This window comes from Carettochelys insculpta, chromosome 1 (assembly GCF_033958435.1).
Source record: "Carettochelys insculpta isolate YL-2023 chromosome 1, ASM3395843v1, whole genome shotgun sequence".
Taxonomy (NCBI): Eukaryota; Metazoa; Chordata; order Testudines; family Carettochelyidae; genus Carettochelys; species Carettochelys insculpta.
In genome coordinates this window covers 235,383,505-235,401,823 of record NC_134137.1, presented here as the reverse complement: position 1 = coordinate 235,401,823, position 18,319 = coordinate 235,383,505, and the positions used below count along the sequence as shown (strand labels likewise).

At 52.2% G+C, this 18,319-nt stretch overlaps 1 protein-coding gene across 1 annotated transcript in view; it reads left to right on the top strand.

Moving 5' to 3' along the window:
- The window catches only part of LOC142014147 (alpha-2-macroglobulin-like protein 1), a 79,435-nt gene that overhangs the window by 60,647 nt on the left and 469 nt on the right, over positions 1-18,319 (top strand). The window contains exons 40-45 of the mRNA XM_074996268.1: positions 3,476-3,699; positions 5,527-5,751; positions 11,902-11,980; positions 12,534-12,635; positions 13,297-13,338; positions 17,897-17,948. Coding sequence (XP_074852369.1) covers positions 3,476-3,699; positions 5,527-5,751; positions 11,902-11,980; positions 12,534-12,635; positions 13,297-13,338; positions 17,897-17,948 — 724 coding nt within the window. The remainder of the gene's footprint in view (positions 1-3,475; positions 3,700-5,526; positions 5,752-11,901; positions 11,981-12,533; positions 12,636-13,296; positions 13,339-17,896; positions 17,949-18,319) is intronic.

Sequence of the window (18,319 nt, the reverse complement as noted above, 5' to 3'; positions counted from 1 at the left end):
CCGCACCCTTCTACACTGGGCATTGAGTGCATCCTTCAGCATCCAACTCACCTCCCTTGTGTTTGTCCTTCCCCTGTGCCGGCCTTCCCGCCATTTGCCCCTCCCTGTGCTCCAGAGCTTAGTCGCTTGTCCTCTGTCCCCTTCCGTCCACGTGTCCCTTCTCTGTACCGTGAGATAACTGGCCTGCCCTTTCTTTTCCGCCTCCTCTCGTCCTTCTTCCCCAGGTCTCCCGAGCGCTCTCCTGCCTCCCACACCAAAAGCCCTCACGCACTCCTTTCTTCCCGGCTGTGATGGGATTCACTCACTGCTGCGGCGCCTCCTGCTGGCTGCCCCGAGGGTTAGCTCTGCTTGCCAATGCCCCGTTCGGTGGTGGCGCCTTCGCTTTCATTTCGGGACCCACACCACTCCCAGGACCGTGGTGCTCTCTTCAGTGGCATTGCCCCACAGCTGTGCCATGCTCTGTGTGCTGCCCTTCCGGGGGACCAGCAACTCCCTCCAGCCCCTCGCTCCGTGGCAGCTGCAGTCTGTTGTCCCTGGAATGCTTCCCATGAGGCTCCAGAGCCCTGTTCTGCCCTCATCTCAGGGCCTCACCCTGCAGGCCCTCGCAGCCAGCCAGCAGCTCTCTCCAGCTTCCCCATTCCCTGCTTGCAGCGCTGCTTTGTCCCAGGTGCTCCAGATCTCTCTCTCGCCTCCCACACCAGAAGTTCTGTCATACTCCTTTCTCCCCTGCCCACAAAAGCACAGGCATTCTGTCCTGCTGGCTTGCCGCCTCAGATCTCTCTCCCCACGCACACACTGCAGCCTGCCCCAGGCACGAGCTAATGCACAAGCACACATATTGTTCTCTCAGGATCCACTCACATACAGAAGCACCTCTTCCTGCAAGGCCCTCCCTTCCATCCATCCCTAGACCCAGTGCACATTTGACTTGTTATTCAGTGTCCCAGTACACACACATTCCTAGTTCTTTTCCCATCACAGCAGAAACCTGGGTTCTCTATCCTCCACTGGTAGCCCCACACCCATAGCCCTCCTGCGAGTGAGGTGTTAGAAAAAGCATTAATTCACAGGCTGTTAAAGATGAGTCATTGTCTTGGTCTTTCCCTTGTGTCCATTCACTGAGGCAGTGTTGTCTAGTGTTGTGACCTTCTCTTTCATGTTTTCATGTCGGCGTGAAAGGAGGGCAACATCATCAGCAAAATCAATGCGCTCTAGCTTTTTGAACAGTGTCCACTGAATGCCTCATTGGTGGTCATTTGTTGTCCTATTCATAAGCCAGTCGATTGTCAACCTATAGATATTCATAAAAAGGTGCCTGAGGTATAATCCTCCACATCAAATGGTAAGACTGTCACAAAAGAGGAGCTTTGGAACAGAGCAGGAGAAGAACCAACTGATGCTGAAGTCAAGAGAAGAAAGTGGAGATGGCCAGGCCACACACTCAGAATACCATCATCCAGCATAGTCCATCAAGCTCTCACATGGAACTCGCAAGGAAAATGCAAAAGAGGAAGACCTCAGACAATGTGGAGAAAGTCTACTGAGACTGAAAGACAACAACTGGGGTACGCCTGGAGTCAGCTAGAAGTTTTGTCCCAAGACAGAGTGAAGAGGAGGAGACCTGGAGGCAGGGGGGAAAAAAGCAGCTGGTCGTGGCTGCCTGTGGCTCACCTGAGGTCTCCCCATGACCTAATTTCACAAACAGCAAATGCATGTATAAGCCCTTCAGTCCCTGCCTGTGCTGGCTGCCATGTCACCTTTACCCGAGTGCTGTTTAATGCATTTTTTTTCTCACACAGATCATTTGCCTGTGTCGATGAACCCAAATGCCTTGTCTACACACAAGTCGTACTACTGTAGCTGAACCGATATAGTTAAAGTTGTGCGACTCTTCCCGTGTAGACACAGTTATAGCCGTGTGAAGGTGTTTATCCCAGCAGAACTGTTCCCATGGGGTTTTACCAGTACAGGCCTCCTTTATGCCGGTATAACTATGCCCAGACTAGAGGTACCAGTAGGAAAATCACAGCCCTAACCAAACCAGGGCTACGTCTACACGTGAAGCCAACATCGAAATAGGCTATTTCGATGAATAACGTCTACACGTCCTCCAGGGCTGGCAACGTCGACGTTCAACTTCGACGTTGCGCGGCACCACATCGAAATAGGCGCTGCGAGGGTACGTCTACACGCCAAAGTAGCACACATCGAAATAAGGGTGCCAGGAACAGCTGCAGACAGGATCACAGGGCGGACTCAACAGCAAGCCGCTCCCTTAAAGGGCCCCTCCCAGACACAGTTGCACTAAACAACACAAGATACACAGAGCCTACAACTGGTTGCAGACCCTGTGCCTGCAGCATGGATCCCCAGCTGCCGCAGCAGCAGCCAGAAGCCCTGGGCTAAGGGCTGCTGCCCACGGTGACCATAGAGCCCCGCAGGGGCTGGAGAGAGAGCATCTCTCAACCCCCCAGCTGACGGCCGCCATGGAGGACCTGGCAATTTCGACGTTGCGGGACGCAGATCGTCTACATGGTCCCTACTTCGACGTTGAACGTCGAAGTAGGGCGCTATTCCGATCCCCTCATGAGGTTAGCGACTTCGACGTCTCACCGCCTAACATCGAAGTTAACTTCAAAATAGCGCCCGACGCGTGTAGCCGCGACGGGTGCTATTTCGAAGTTAGTGCCGCTACTTCGAAGTAGCGTGCACGTGTAGACACAGCTCAGAGGTAGTGGCACAAAATTGGTGTGTTGGCTGGGTCTCAGAGGTGTCTTTCCGCCCTCTCACCCTCTTTTAGTCTCCCCCCACCCGGGTGTGCAGATTCTCTTCCTCCCAGTCTGCTCCTCCTCACTAGGATCTCTCATCTGTGCCTTTTCTTTTCTTATCCCTGGTTTCTCCTGCCCTCTCCCTCCTCCCCAGGCCCTCTCCCTTTCCAGGCTGCTTTGGCTCCAGGCTCTCTCTTCACTCCTCTCCCCCTTTGCCTGGAAGAAATTTCTGGTCCCATTTCTGCCCTCCCATGCCCTGACTTTGTCGCTTGTTTCAAGGAGGAAGCCTGTTGCAGGGGGAGGAGGCAGCTCAGTGGCAGGTAGCTTCTTCCATCCCCTTGCAGGCTCTGCTGGCTGCAGCAATGCTGGAGTGGGTCTGGGAGGAGCTCAGGCAGTGGCAGAAGAGGCAGAGGGTGGTTTGGTCCAAGGGGCATTACATGGAGAGAAGCATCAATGGGGCCCACTTTCGGATGCTGGGAGATCCCTTACAGCTCCGCAAGCAGAGGGGGGCATCACCGGACAGGAGTGTTTGGCCTGGGTCCCCTTCCCCTAAGGCTGGTTTGATGTCAGCTTTTTATAATGCCATGAGCATAGGGCTGGGGATGGGCTCTGTTCTCACACCTACACCAGGAGCAGATCAATAAACCCTTTGTAAATGGCATTAATTAAGCATCTGCATTTCCTTCTGTCCTGCTGTCCCACTGCAGACAGCTCCATTCACTGGCAGAGGCCTGGGAAGCAGCCGGAGGTGGATCTCCCCTTCTATCGCCCCCGTGCTCCCTCTGCCGAAGTGGAGATGACGTCTTACGTGCTCCTCGCTTACCTCACCACGCACCCGGCACTGTGCCAGAGCGACCTGCCAGCTGCAGCACAGATTGCAAAGTGGATCATCAAGCAGTGGAATCCCAGTGGGGGCTTCTCCTTCACCCAGGTGAGCTGCTCCCTGCCCTAACCACAGGCACCAAGGGTGGGGATGGGAGGCAGACAGGGCAGGAAGCAGACAAGTAACCTGCGGGGAGGAAAAGGATGCCCTGGGGGGTCCCCTCATTGTACAGTTTAGAATAGATCATGGGATAGTCACAGCATGGAGCATAGTTACATCTGGTCCCCACAGGCCCTGGGGGTGTTAATGAAGATGGAGACTGGATGAATGATGCTTCTGTGTATGGAGGGCAGATGTGTCCCCCTGAGCCCCACAAGTGCTATACCAACCCCCATCTCCCCCAGCACTGACCCCATCCAGCCTGGCCAATCCAGCTCAGGAGCTGAGGCTCTCCAGAGAAGCACCAGCAGCATAGCTGTTCATACTTGGAAGGAGGTAGCACCACCCTGAGTGACAACCAAACATTGGGGCTGCCTCCACCTTGGAGCAGATGCTGGCCATGCTGGGGCTTGGAGGCTGGAATTTTTGGGAGTGACCTGTTTAGACAGGACTAATCATCGCCCCATGTTCCACCACTATCCCAGTTAGCTTGGTACCCAAAGATTCATAAGACTTTCTCATACTCAATTGTTAAACCTCCTGGCTGCCTCGCCAAAAGCCTCTGTGAGCCACAGGTTAGTTTCAAATGGACTGCCCCAGCGGTCCGTCCTGGGACCATTTTCTTTTCAATGTCTTCATTGATGATCTATATGATGGCTTGGTTTGTATCATTAGCAAGTTTGCAGATGACATTAGAGGGAGAGGTAAATAAGCTGAAGGAGAGGAATGGGGTCCGGAATGACTTACACAAATTGGAGGATTGGACCAAAAGATATTTGATGAGTTTCAAAAGGGACAACATCAGATTCCTACACTTAGGATGGAAGAATCCCATGCGCTGCTACTAGCAGAGGACTGACCGGATAGGCAGCAGCTGTATGGAAAAGGACCTGGGGATTACTGTAGATGAGAATCTGAATATGAGTCAACAGTGTGCTCTTGTTGTCAAGAAGGCTGACGGCATATTGGGCTGCATTAATGGACCATTCACAGCAGATGGAGGCAAGTGATTACTCCCCTCTGTTGAGCACTGGTGTGGCATCTGAAGTACTGTGTCCAGTTTTGGCTCCCCTGCCACAGAAAGGCTGTGGACAGATTCAAGAGAGTCCACTGGAGGACAACAAAACTGATTAGGGAGCTGAGGGAACTGGATTTATTTAGTCTTCAGAAGCGAAGGATGAAAGGGGATTTGATAGCAGCCTCCAGCTACCTGAAGGAGAGTTCCAAAGAGGATGGAGCGAGGCTGTTCTCAGTGGCGGCAGAGAGGAGAACAAGAAGCAATGGTCTGAAGTTGCAGTGGAGGGAGGTCTAGATTGGATATTAGTAAAAACTACTTATATAAAAACTAAAGCACTGGAGTGGGTTGAGAGGTGGTGGAATCTCCAGCCCCAGAAATTTGTAAGATGAGGCTTGACAAAGCCATGGCTGGAATGATTTAGTTGGTGTAGGTCCTGCTCTGAGCAAGGAGTTGGACTAGATGTCCTCCTAAAGTCTCTTCCAGCCCTAATCTTCTATGATTTAGATCCCTGGATGCTTTCAGTGGGTGATAGGTACCTAAATGCCTTGGGGGAGCTGGGCCCAAGGGAATAGGGAGCATGGCCTGCGCTAATCACAGGGAGATATCGGGTGAAAATGGGAAAAGCTATCTTTGTATGTGCCTTCCGCACCAGAGCAGGACACTGTTGTGTGGAAGGAAATGGTAGGATAGTGACTCCAGGCCCATGGAAATGGCTAACTCATCCCCTTGGGTGCCTGGGCCCATCTCTTCTCTGGCAGGACACGGTGGTGGCACTCCAGGCCCTGTCACTGTCCCTGTATGGAGCCTGTACCTACGCCAAGAGCGGAGGAGCCTCCACAGTGACCCTGCAATCCACAAGCAAGTTCCAGGCCCAGTTCCAGGTGGATCACACAAACCGTATTCTGCTCCAGTGCGTGGCACTGCCAGAGGTGCCAGGGGATTACAGCATGGAGGTGACAAGAGAAGGGTGTGTCTACGTGCAGGTGAGGGGCACTGGGACAGGGGGAGAGGCTGCTGCTGGGGGGAGACCATCTCTTTCCATGGAGATGCCAGGGTGGGGTGGCTTGGGAAGGGGAGATGAAGGAGTGAAAGGGAAAATAAGAAAGAGGGGTGTGGAGTTGGAAAGAGAGAGAGACGAGATAAAAGAAAGAATGGAACAGAGCAGAGTGAAGGAGACAGGAGAAAAGCAGAGCAGAGATGAGCACAGACACACGCAGAACTCTGCATTCTCTTTCAGACCAGCCCGAGATACAACGTGCTCCCCATAATAGATAAAGAGCCATTTGCACTGGAGGCGCACGTTCCCCCAGATGTGTGACAGCCCTAAGCCTTACAGGACCTTTGACATTGCCAATAAGCATCAGGTAAATCCCCTTGCAGGGCCAGGCCTTTGCAAACAGCCCTACGGCTGGGATGAATAACTCTAGGAATTCCCAGAGACGAGGGGAGCCACTGAAAAAGTGGACACAAATCAGCATTTTTCCAAAAATTAAAACTGGCTTTTTACTTTAAATTGTGGTATTTTCTTAATTGCAATTGTTCTTTTCAATGTCAATCAAATTTTGCTTTTCTGTGATAACAATTCTTTATTTTTTCTCCTATAAATGGTCAGAGTGATTGTGCTTGTTTTTCTAAGGCAGAAGAGGACAAGTCAATGCTTCAATAGTGTGAAAGCAACACAGACTCAGGCACAAAAGTACCAGACCTGCAACCCATCATTCATCTACAACCATCACCACTCTCCCACAGAGCAAACTGGCAACAACCAAAGCAGCTGAATGCTTTGACCCAGCCATCCTCTTTCACCAGGATTTGCAGTCTGAGTTCAACCAAACTCGTGCTCCTACATTAATTTGGTGCTTTCACAAAACTCACCGTTAAATGCCAAAATATGGGTTTAGGAGCCTAACTTTAAGGTCCTATTCTGTGAAAGTGTGTATATAAAAGAGCTCAATAGCTGGGCTAGTGCATTGAAATAACTTTCCAATGCTAACGCTAAAGCAGTTTGGATCTGAAGTGACAGATATTGCAGCCCAATAGAACAGATTTATTTTTTTAATAAAAATATAGTTTTTCACCTGGATGCTGCAAAGACTTCTGTGCGTGCAGCACGTTCCTCACCTGGCCCTCTGTTCTTTGTGACTGGAACTATGCACCTGCTAAAAAGTTTATAGCAACAGCACTTTGCCTATGTCTACACTAGAAGCATCTGTCTACAGAAGTTACTGTCGGAAGAAATGTGCCGACAAAACATCTGTTGACAAATTGCATCCATACATAAAAAATCTTTTGATCTGCTCTGTTGACCAAAGGGCCCCCTGGAGTGTCTACAAAGCTTTTTTGTTGATGGTTTCTGTCGACAAAACACATTTTCTGTGCAGACGCTCAGTCAGTTTTGTAGACAAAACTTTCTAGTGAAGATGTAGCCTTTCACGTCCAGTATTCTGTTTTTTTTCCCCAGAAGTTCTGTAAAATTCAAATAAGACCCCCTAGTAGTAATATCATGTAGAAACACCACCTCTTCTAAGTTAGTTCAGTATGCTCTTTTAATGTAAAGTTTTAACGGCACAGACCTTACACTTGTTTTCAAAACCTCAACCACATATTATATTTAATTAAGGGTGCGTCTACACTAGCTGGCTACTTCGAAGTAGCTGGCACAATGTCAAAATAGTACGCGTCGCGTCTACATGTGCCATGCGCTATTTCGATGTTGAAATAGGCGGCGAGACGTCGAAATCGCTATTCCTATCCGAAGACGGGAATAGCACCCTACAACGACGTTCAACATTGAAGTAGGGCGCGTGTAGACGATCCGCGTCCCACTACATCAAAATAGTGGGGTCCTCCATGGTGGCCATCAGCTGAGGGCTTGAGAGACGCTCTATCCAGCCCCTGCGGGGCTCTATGGTTGCTGCGTGCAGCAGCCCTTAGCCCAGGGCTTCTGGTCGCTGCTGCTGCTGCAGCTGGGGGTCCATGCTGTGTGCACGGGGTCTGCAACCGGTTGTCGGCTCTGTGGATCTCATGCTGTGCAGGGCAAATATGTCTGGGAGGGGCCCTTTAAGGGAGCAGCTTGGGGCTTTGCTGGCCCCTTATTTCGACAGGGAATGCTTGTGTGTGTGGACGCTACGCATTTCCTTCCGGGGCGGCTCCTTTCGACATTCTCTGTCACTACTTCGATGTTGAACGTCGATGGCACCAGCCCTGGAGGATGTGTAGACGATACACGTCGAAGTAGCCTATTTCGATGTTCTTATGTTGAAATAGGATATTTCGAGGTAGTGTGCTAGTTTAGACGTAGCCTAAATGGATTGTACTTTTTAAAAAATCAAACTTTTAAACCTTTATTTAATTTGCTTCCCTTCCTGCCCCCCACCTCCTGAAGGGCATATTTTAAATAAACTAGTTAGTGGCTGGGAAGCCTTGTTTTGAGGCACTTTTAGCCAATTTACACTGCTCCAGAGGCAGGACTGAAGGGCACTGGCAAAGCTGTGTGGAGAGCCCAGGACTGGAATAGCAGAGGGGCTGCAGGGCAAGAATTAAAAGTAGTGGCAGAGAGGGAGCCAGAACAGAACTGGACAAGCCTGAGCCAGGCCAGGTGGGAGGTGCTGCAGATCAGGGTTGAGGTGCATCAGCTCTATGCTCAGATGTATTAAACTTTGTTTCCCACATGGTCTCCCAGTTACACAGGGAAATGCTCTGTGTCCAAAATGGTCATTGTCGATGTTAAGATGCTGTCAGGATTCATCCCTGTGAGGCCATCAGTGAGGAAGGTTACAACCTATTCTGTGTATGGCCCCAGCCTCAGAGCTCCTTGTCTTCAGTCCTCCAAGGAGAGGGATGTCTGTCCCTCAATCAGCTCCAAACTCCAATCCTTCATTGTACTGGCCCCTCCCTCATCACCTCTTCAGTATCCAGCCCCTCAGTTGCCTCCCGTCTCTCTCATCCTATCTCCTCCTTCTGACTCTCCTGATTCCCCACTCCTTCCCCAGCCCAGCCCAGCCCTTGTCCTCGAGCACCCCCTCGGTGACTTCCTGATAAACTGTCATGCACAGGGGTGGGGGCCTGGCTGGAGGCATCTCACAGTGTCCTCAGCCAGGGGCAGGCCTCCTCTCAGGGGAAGTCAGGCTGGGCTTTTGGGGTGCTGGGGAGAGCGAGTGAGGAGCCCCCTTCTCCCCGTGCTCCTCTCTGCTCCCCCAGGTATAACATCCCCCACTTACTGCAACTCCCACCCCCACCTGGGCCTCTCATTTCTTTAGGGAAACCTAGACAATGGGAGCTGGGAGGTGCCCCTTCTGGAGCCCTGGGCTGCGTCTACACGTGCACGCTACTTCGAAGTAGCGGCAGTAACTTCGAAATAGCGCACGTCACGTCTACACGTGTTGGGCGCTATTTCGAAGTTGAAATCGACGTTAGGCGGCGAGACGTCGAAGTCGCTAACCCCATGAGCGGATGGGAATAGCGCCCTACTTCGAAGTTCAACATCGAAGTAGGGACGTGTAGACGATCCGCGTCCCGCAACATCGAAATAGCGGGGTCCTCCATGGCGGCCATCAGCTGGGGGGTTGAGAGATACTCTCTCTCCAGCCCTTGCGGGGCTCTGTGGTCACCGTGGGCAGCAGCCCTTAGCCCAGGGCTTCTGGCTGCTGCTGCTGCAGCTGGGGGTCCGTGCTGCATATACAGGGTCTGCAACTAGTTGTTGGCTCTGTGTATCTTGCACTGTTTAATGAAAGTGTGTCTGGGAGGGGCCCTTTAAGGGAGCGACTTGCTGTTGAGTCCGCCCCGTGACCCTGTCTGCAGCTGTGCCTGGCTCCCTTATTTCGATGTGTGCTACTTTGGCGTGTAGACGTTCCCTTGCTGTGCCTATTTCGATGTTGGGCTGAGCAACGTCGAAGTTGAACATCGACGTTGCCAGCCCTGGAGGACGTGTAGACGTTATTCATCGAAATAGCCTATTTCGATGTCGCAACATCGAAATAAGCTATTTCGAAGTTGGGTGCACGTGTAGACGTAGCCCTGGTGTGGGATCCCAGCAGATTAATGAAGTCTGTAAAAAGCAAAGATGCAGTGCCCAGAGCCCCACCCCCAGCTCCAGTCAACCCCTCAGGGGACAAGTCAGACTTAATAAAATCCCAGCTCCACAGGTCTCAAATTGGGGCACTTCCCATCTCAAGCCACTAAGCGTGTGGGGCCATAGTATGGATTCTGCCTCTTCCCTTGAAGCACCAGCAACGAGTTACAGAGGTGCAGGACTGAGAAAGACCTGAAGAGGTCATCACGTCCAGCCCTCTGTGCAGAAGCAGGACCATGTCAACCTGGTCCATCCCTGATAGATGTCTGTCTAAATTGTACTTACAAGCCTCCAGTGGTGGGAATGCCACAGCCTCCCTCGGAAGCCTGTTAAGCAAATTAAGCCCATTCCTTTGTCTGGAGATTAGAGAAGAACTGATGACCATGATCTTCATAACTTCCCTTAAGAGTGCTCAGCTATGTATCAGGCCCCTCTCAGTCTTCTTTTCTCAAGACTAAATATGCCCAGTGTTTTAATCTTTTCTTGTAGTGCAAGTCTTCTAAGCCCTCTGTCATTTTAGTTGCTGTTGGCTAGACTATCTCCAATTTATCCACATATTTTTCATAAAATGTGGTGCCCAGATGTGGACACAGTACTCCAGCTGAACCCTTCTGTGACAAGTAGAGCTATACAATTACATACGACGCTTCTGGTCTTACAATCCAGGATGATATTAGTCTTTTTTTTGCAAATGCATCACATAGTGGGCATATTACTTTTGTGATTCTCTGCGACCCTAAGATTCTTGTCAGTGGTATTATCCCCTAGACAGTTCCTTCGGGTGGCAAATGCAGGACACCAGTCTCCATGGAGGGGGGGCTGCTGTCCCATGTTAGGGCTTGGTGATGGGGGCCACTGTCCCATGGTAAGGAACTGGAGATCGAGGCTCCACAGCCTTCCAGTAAGAGAGGGTGGAAGACTGGGGGTTCCGCAAGCACCTGGTGGGGTATGTGTGCTGAAAACAGGGGCTCTGAGCCTCTTGGCAGGGGGAGGCCAGGAATGTGGCAGTTGCCCCACAGAGGAGCTTCCCTACAGCAGGAGCTGCCTCCCCAAGGCACAGGATGATGGGAAATGAGGCAGCCACCTTGTGGTGGAGCTCGCTGGCAGAGGGGGCTGCTGCTGTGGTGTGTCATGGAAAGGGGCAGCTGCCCCATAGAGGAGCTCCCCTGCAGCAGCATCTGCTGCCCCAAGGTGTGGGGCAACAGGGAAATGGGCAGCTGCCTGCAGCAGAGGCTGCTGCCCTGAGATACCCTGTGCGGGGGAACAGGAGCCTGGTAAAATAGGGAACAATTAACCCATTTTTTCCTTAAAAAAGTTGGGACACCTGTGAGACAGTTTAAATTAGGGACTCTCCTGGTAAAACTGGGACTGATGATTACCCTACCCTTCCCCCAACTTTGTAGCTGTGCATTAATTTTTCCTTCCCATGTGCAGTACTTTGTACTTGTCTATATCGAATATCATCTTGTTGTTTTCAGACCAGTTCTCTAATTTTAGCAATTTTGGTTTGAATTCTAATCCTCTTCAATGTTTTCAGAGCCCTTCACAGTTTGGTGTCATCCACTGATTTTATAAACATGCTCTGTACCTTATTATCCATGTGAAATAGTCACATTGAATAGTACCAGACCCTAGACTAACAACAGTGGTACCCATCTGTATCCATCCTTCCAATGTAGAAGCAAACCACTGATGATGACCCTTTGTGTGTGATCTTTCCATCACTTGTACATCCACCTGACAGTGACTTCATCCAGATCACGTATCCCTGATTTTCTTATGAGAATCTGGGTCTGTGTCAGAAGCCTATTAAAGTCAAGATATATGATAACTGCTGCTTCCCCACATCCACTAGTCCAGTAAACCTCTCGGAGAAGAACATGAGGTTTGTTTGGCCTCGTTGGTTCTTGACAAATCCATACTGATTACACCTCTTAATCCTGTTAGATTCCAAGTCCTGACAGGTTGACTGTTTAATAAATTCTTCTGCTACCATTCCAAGTATGAATGTTAACCTGACTGGTCTCTGAATTCCTGAGTCCACTTTGTTCCTCTGTTTAAGGATAGGTTCTGCGTTTGCCTTCTTCAGTCCCTGGGGACAATCCCCATCCTCGAGGAGATCCCCAAGTTAATTGTGAACAGTAATGGGATTGCTTCAGCATTCCATTCCTTAGGACTCTAGGGTTGTTTGAAGGATAGATTGGTAACATTCTGCTTCTCTCTTGGCCTATGGCAGCTGGAAGGACATAACTCGATCCACTGCACAGAACTGAGTGCCAACCACATGCTGGTCTACATGGAACAGGTGAGTGGCCACCTGGGGCTGGGGTGGGGTGGGGAGAGTCACCCCCTGACAGACCTTTAATAGAGGCACTAAGGTGAGGGGATTGGCCAGGCCAGGGATAAACAAACCCAGGTATCCCCCTCATATGCTGCTGACCCCCAGCATTTCTGTGGAGCACTAATAGCTCCCTGCAACATATACAGCCATGGCTCTGTTCCTCCCCGAGCCTATGGATCCCAAGGCAGTGGGTGGGCAGGGCTTCTCCATCCTCCCTGAGGGACTGACCTCTGCCAAGCCCTACAGCCAAAGGGGCAGACACTCGGGCTGTGGGGTGAGGAATGGGGAGATGGGGGAGGATGGGGAGAGGTAGCTGAGAGTTACCTTCTGAGTCTTGTCTGTTTCCCCTCCAGGTGAGCAACACTACCCAGAGCTTCTTCTTTGCCGTGGAGCAGGACTCACTGTCCAGAGCCTGAAGTCGGCACTGGTGAAGGTCTACGATTACTATGAGACGGGTGTGTGTGGGGGCAGGGCTGGGGACATTAGCCCCCATTGGCCTGTCGCTGTGAGGAGAACAGTCTCATTGAGTGCCACAGTGAGCCCACTGGCATATGGAAATAAGCATCTCCCTCCTCCCCAGTGAGAATGTGGGGGACACAGGGATTGTGGGCAACGGCTCATCCTTCTCTGGCCTCATGTTCATGACATGGCAGTGCCTGAGGTTCCAGACCATCCCACGCTGTAGAGGGAAGGTGCCAACTGAAGTACATTAGTGCCAAAGGGATCTGGGAGGTTCCTGTGTTCTGATCGTGCCCTGAGCTCCCAGCTCTGTGTGTGACTTGGGGCAGGTACATTCACTCCTCCACCTCCCCAGCTAGGAAACTGTGGGGACAAACCCAGAGCCCAGCAGCAGCCGTGCTGGCCGTGTGTCAGATGAGCTGTGCAATCAGCCATAGGTCACCTGGCCCACACCCGCTGGAGGTGCCTGCTGCACTGAAGCCTTGGGCTAACCTTTGTCCTCCTCCCACGGAGCCCAGCTGAGGTTCCCCCAATGCCCCTGGAGATGGGGGTCCCCCCCACCACCTGAGTTCTCTGGCACGGAGCCAGGTCTCTGCAGAGGGCCTGGTGGAAGTGCAAAGAGTTCTGATCACATCTCCCTTTCCTTGTGGCTTCCAGGTGAATTTGCCATTGCAGAGTACAGCACCCCCTGCAGCAAAGGTAGGGTGTGAAGAACCATTTCTTCCTCTCTTCCTGCTCACATCATCCCAAGACTTGCTCCCCACACTGGGAGAGCTCATCTCCAGCCAGTGCATCCCCTGTGCAGTCCAGGATGGTGCCTTCTTCCCACTGCTCCATGGTTTCTCACCTGCACTGTTGGCCTTTTGCTGGGGACAGATGTCCTATGTTCATTCCTCACTTTGCACATCACCCTCCTCTGCCTCTGCTTTGTGAGTCCTACTGAAACAGGGTCACTGCAGGGGTTTGAGAGAGGCCCTTCCAGAGCAGGCTGAGGGCTCCAGCCCAGCCTGCCCCAACAAGATCCCGTCATCGCACTGGGCCTCATGTTTCTGTGAACTTTTCAGAGACGGGCTGTCTGGGCTTGTATCAGATAAGAACCCAAGGCCGCTTAGCCTGTCCTAAAAGCTTAGGTTCTCTACACCTTCTTTCCCCAGCAGCTGGGCCTGAGCTTCCTGCTTCTGGCTAGGCCTGGAGATGCCACATGTGCTTGAAAGTGGGGGTTAGAGAGTGAATGAGAGAAACAAAGGTCAGGAGAGCCAGAGGGACAGAGTGGAGGGTCTCCCAGCAGCAGGTGCTCCACAAGGTCTAAGCCAGTGGAGGGTAACCTAATGCCCAGGGCTTCCCTGCCCAGCGTCCACCTTGCTGTGGGGTGGGGAGCCCTGAGCCTCATGAGCTGGACTCAGGCAAGCTGGGGTCACACCTGGCCCATGGACTCTGCCTGCCAAGAGAAGTGGCTCTGTGTGCTGCCACTGCCACTGTCATGCCCCCTCCTCACAGCCGAGGAAACGGCAGTGCTGCCTGGAGGCTTTTTCCCCACCCCTCTGATTGGTTGGAATTGTGGCCAATAGGAGCAGCGGTTGCTGGTGATTGGGAGTGGTGGAGGATATGCAGCCATGTGTACCCCCATTACCCAGATCCCATATCCCCAGACCACTTCCTGCACCACCCTCCTGCCTAGCCCTCCCTCAGGTGCTGAACCAATGGTAGCTGCTCAGTCCCAGTGCAGGGAGCTCCCTTCACTTTCCTGGGCACTGACAGCTCTTGTGTACGTGGATTCACCCCACCTTGCACTGGGTCCCATAGGAACAAAGGGGCAGGGAGAGAACCTGCTCCCCAGATCAGCCCCTACCTCTCAAAGCAAATGGCTGAGCTGAGCCTCAGCATGTCTATGGCACTGAGTAGCCAGCGGCCAAAAGGTCCTTCCCAGCTGGGCTGTCTCCTGCTCTGCAGAGTCAGACGTGGCAGCCGGCCCGTAGGCTGGCACAGCCTGTGCTGGATTCTGTGCTGGGACTCCCCAGGCTGGGACGCTCTGTGTGGGTGGCAGAAGAGGCAGGGCCCTGCCCCTGTGGGGGAGAGCTCAGGGCCGTGGAATCTCCTGCCTGGGGCTCTGGCAGTGAGATGCTCCATTCCCAGCCCTGGGTGTGTTGCTGGCACTGGGCCCAAGCCTGGGGGAGGAGCACCAATCCTCTCCTCCACCCCCACTCCATTCTCTCTCCTTTTCTCCTCTCAGGGGCAGTTGAGCAGAGCAACATGTGAGGGATGGAGTTGTGTGCTGAGCCTCCTGCATCCCACAAGCTTGACCCCTGCACAGGCTGAGGTGGCTGGACGGCCCCACAGAGAGAAAACAGCAGCAAGGGAAGAGAAACATTCATTACAAATAAACCAATTTGCCAACCTGACCAACAGCTCCTGATGCCTCTGTTCCCAACTCCTTCATCCCTGTTCAGCCCCAGATCACAGACTTCTCAGGCCTACCAATGTGTGTCCCATCCAGCTAGGGCTCTCCTTGCACAGCCAGCCAGGGGTGAGGTCTGCTCAGCCCCGTTGTGCCTGACAGCCCTCGTCTTTCCAGTTAGCGACTAGTGCAGGATAGTTCTTTACTTGTAAACCAGAACTGTGGGAGAGTAGATGCTCTGTGCCCACTACGGGATGGAAACAGAAACACTCAGCTTTGCCAAGTACTGCTAACTTGAAATGGGGTCTGCTTTGGGTTGAGTGGCCCAGGCCAGTAGTCCCTCTAATTTTTCCCTATGTGTGTGAATGAAATTGGTTGTCTGCACTAGTAAGGAGGTGGGACACATTATCTCATCTCCATATTGATGCATATAACAAAATTCCCATGCAGGGCTGGGACTGAGGGGTTCAATGTGTCAGAGGGGGCTCAGGGTTGGAGCAGAGGCTTTGGGTCAGGGGTGTGAGGGCTCTGTCTGGAAGTGCGAACTCTGGGGTGGAGCTGGGAATGAGCAGTACAGGGTGCAGGCTGCCCCGGGCCTGCAGTGGGAAAGAGGACTCCCTGCAGCTCTCTTGCCCCCTAAAGAAGTACCTGGGCTGAGTACGGGAAAGACATTTCTCTCCACTGTGGAAGTTCTAGGGCTGAGGCCACAGGATAGGCACCTTTCCTCAGCAGGTCCAGGATGGGCTTGCTTAGGGATGGCAGAGGGCATGGTCACACAGCCTCTGCTGGTCCACCAGGGCTGGGTACCCTGAGCGCTGCTGAGTGACCACATGGCTGTGCAACATACCGGGAGCTTAGGTCAAGGCCTGTAAGTTCCATCCCTGCTGCTTCTGTGAAGTGCCAGCTGCTGAGAGTGTGTAGCACTGGGATAAGTTGTTTCTCCTAGAACTGGATGTCATGTTTCAGGAATATATATATAATACTAGCTTTAAGTGTCTTGGCTAATGGGGAGCTACTCTACAGTTTGGAGGCTCCATTACAGTTGAGAAATGTTCCTTGAAACACTTCACTTTTCCTCATTTCAGCCCTTTTAATCCTAATTTATTTGGTTTGAGTTTCCTGAAGAATTGCACCTCTGCTTGGGTATTCACCACATTTCAATGCATGTAGCCAATTATTGTGTTTTCTGTTTAGTTCAACTATGCATATTAGTTCTTCCAAAATTTCTCCATAAATTGCTTTATTCAGCCCTTTCACAGTGTGTCTGCCCCTGGAGTATTCCTTTTGAACAAAGAAACCCTGCATCTAGTTTTCTTGCTTTCCATCTTAGTTCACATCTTTGAGTATGACTGGTTCTACACTAGTAGTTTAGGTCAAACTTAGTTGATTTTCTAAGCTGTCACTCCCCACTCCATGGTCCATTCTACAGATTTTAAGGGCTCCTAAGGTCAATTTTGGTACTCCTGTATTTCAGTAAGGAGTAACAACACAGCATACCTTGACAGCACACATCAGCAGCACATCTGGACATAGAGTCCCAAGGTCATAGATGAGCACAGGTGACCTTCTTCCTGCCCAGACCCACAACCCCAAGCCTGCTTCTGCAGCCTCTACCCGCCATCTCCAGTCCCCTCCTGCACTCCCTCCCACTCAGACACTCACCCTCAGCCACTCCTGCATCCACCTTCCACCTAAATCCCCTCACCCCCAACCTGGTCCTGCATCCCACTCCATCCAGGTTACCCACCTACAGCCCACTTCTTCACCATACCACCCTCCCAGATAACCAATTCTCAGTCCACTCCTGCACCCTTCCTTCTGCCCAGCTTCCGCACCCTAAGCCCACTTCTTGGAGCCCCTTCCTACAATGAATCTCTCATACTTGGCCTCACCCCAGAGCCTAAGGGAGGCCACAAAGTCTACTAACGCTAGCCCACCTAGGCTCTGGGGCTGGTGTGTGAGGGGACTGAAGAGACTTTTTTTTTTTCTGTTTTTGAGTCAGGGGCCATGTCAGTGAGGTGTGGCCCTGATTTTTTTCTGAGTCAGTGGCCCCAGCCCAAAGATAGTTCCCCACCCCTTTATTACACTAATAATGCACAACTGTTTTTGTCAGCAAATTCTGAAACTGCCTGTGTATTCCTCTGGGATGACACATGGCTGTGAAATGTCTTCAGCACCACTTTTTGGCTCTTTCTTGGGTTCAGTGTTATGCTAATAGGTCTGGCAAGCAGGGTGGTTTTTCACTTTTTTGTTCCTAGACCCAGTCTGAAGAAAGCCTTAACAGGTGACAATCGCCTGCTTTGGGAGCCTGCAGGAGCAGTCAGAATAGGGATAAGAGGGAAGCAGTTGAGCACCAAGATCCAGAGCTGGCATAACCTCCCATTTTGAACAGTAACAGAGAGATAGCCATGTTAGTCTATATTCTGCCAAAACAGAAAGGCAGCCCAGCAGCACTTTAAAGACTAACAAAATAATTCATTAGGCAGTGAGCTTTTGTGGGACAGTCCCACTTCTTCAGACCGCAGCCATACCCCAACAGACTCAATATTTAAGGCACAGAGAACCAAAAATTGTTAACCTTTAAATATTGGGTCTGTTCTGGTGTGGCTATGATCTGAAGAAGTGGGTCTGTCTCACGAGAGCTCATCACCTCATAAATTATTTTATTAATATTTCAAGTGCTACATGAGGGCGGGTTTGTTTGGGCAGAATACAGGCTAACGCGGCTCCCTGTCCCTATTCAGCCCGCAGCAGCACACCTCCCCGCCTTGGGCTGCTGGCCTCACATGAATGCCCCCACAACAGGGCTTTGAATGTGTGGCTTTCGCTCCGGCTGAGGCTGTAACACGGGCTTCCCCCTAGCGCTCACCCCCCATGACACTGTTCAGCTCTCTCCCCGTGGCGCGCACAAGAGGTAAGGCGAGACACTTCCCAAAGGGACAGTGGGACGCTGTGCGGGCAGCCCTGACCACGCCCCCGCCCCCCGTGCAGCAGACGGCGCACGGGCCGGGCACCCAGCACTCCCCCTTTCCCTTCCCCCAAACGCTGTTCCTTCCACACTGCCGGGGACGGGCGCGTGCCGGGCTGACAGGCAGCTGTCAGAGCCAACGGAACCAACGCTCGGCCCGGCGTGGGCGGGGCGTTACTCTGCCCCCGACGGCTGCCCATTCTGAGGCGGGTACCAGCCGTTGAGAGCTCTGGCGGACAGCCAATGGCGAGGGTCCGTCTGCGTGTGGGGGCGGGGCTCAGCTCGGCCTAGACGGGACTGCTAGGAGCGGACCGCTA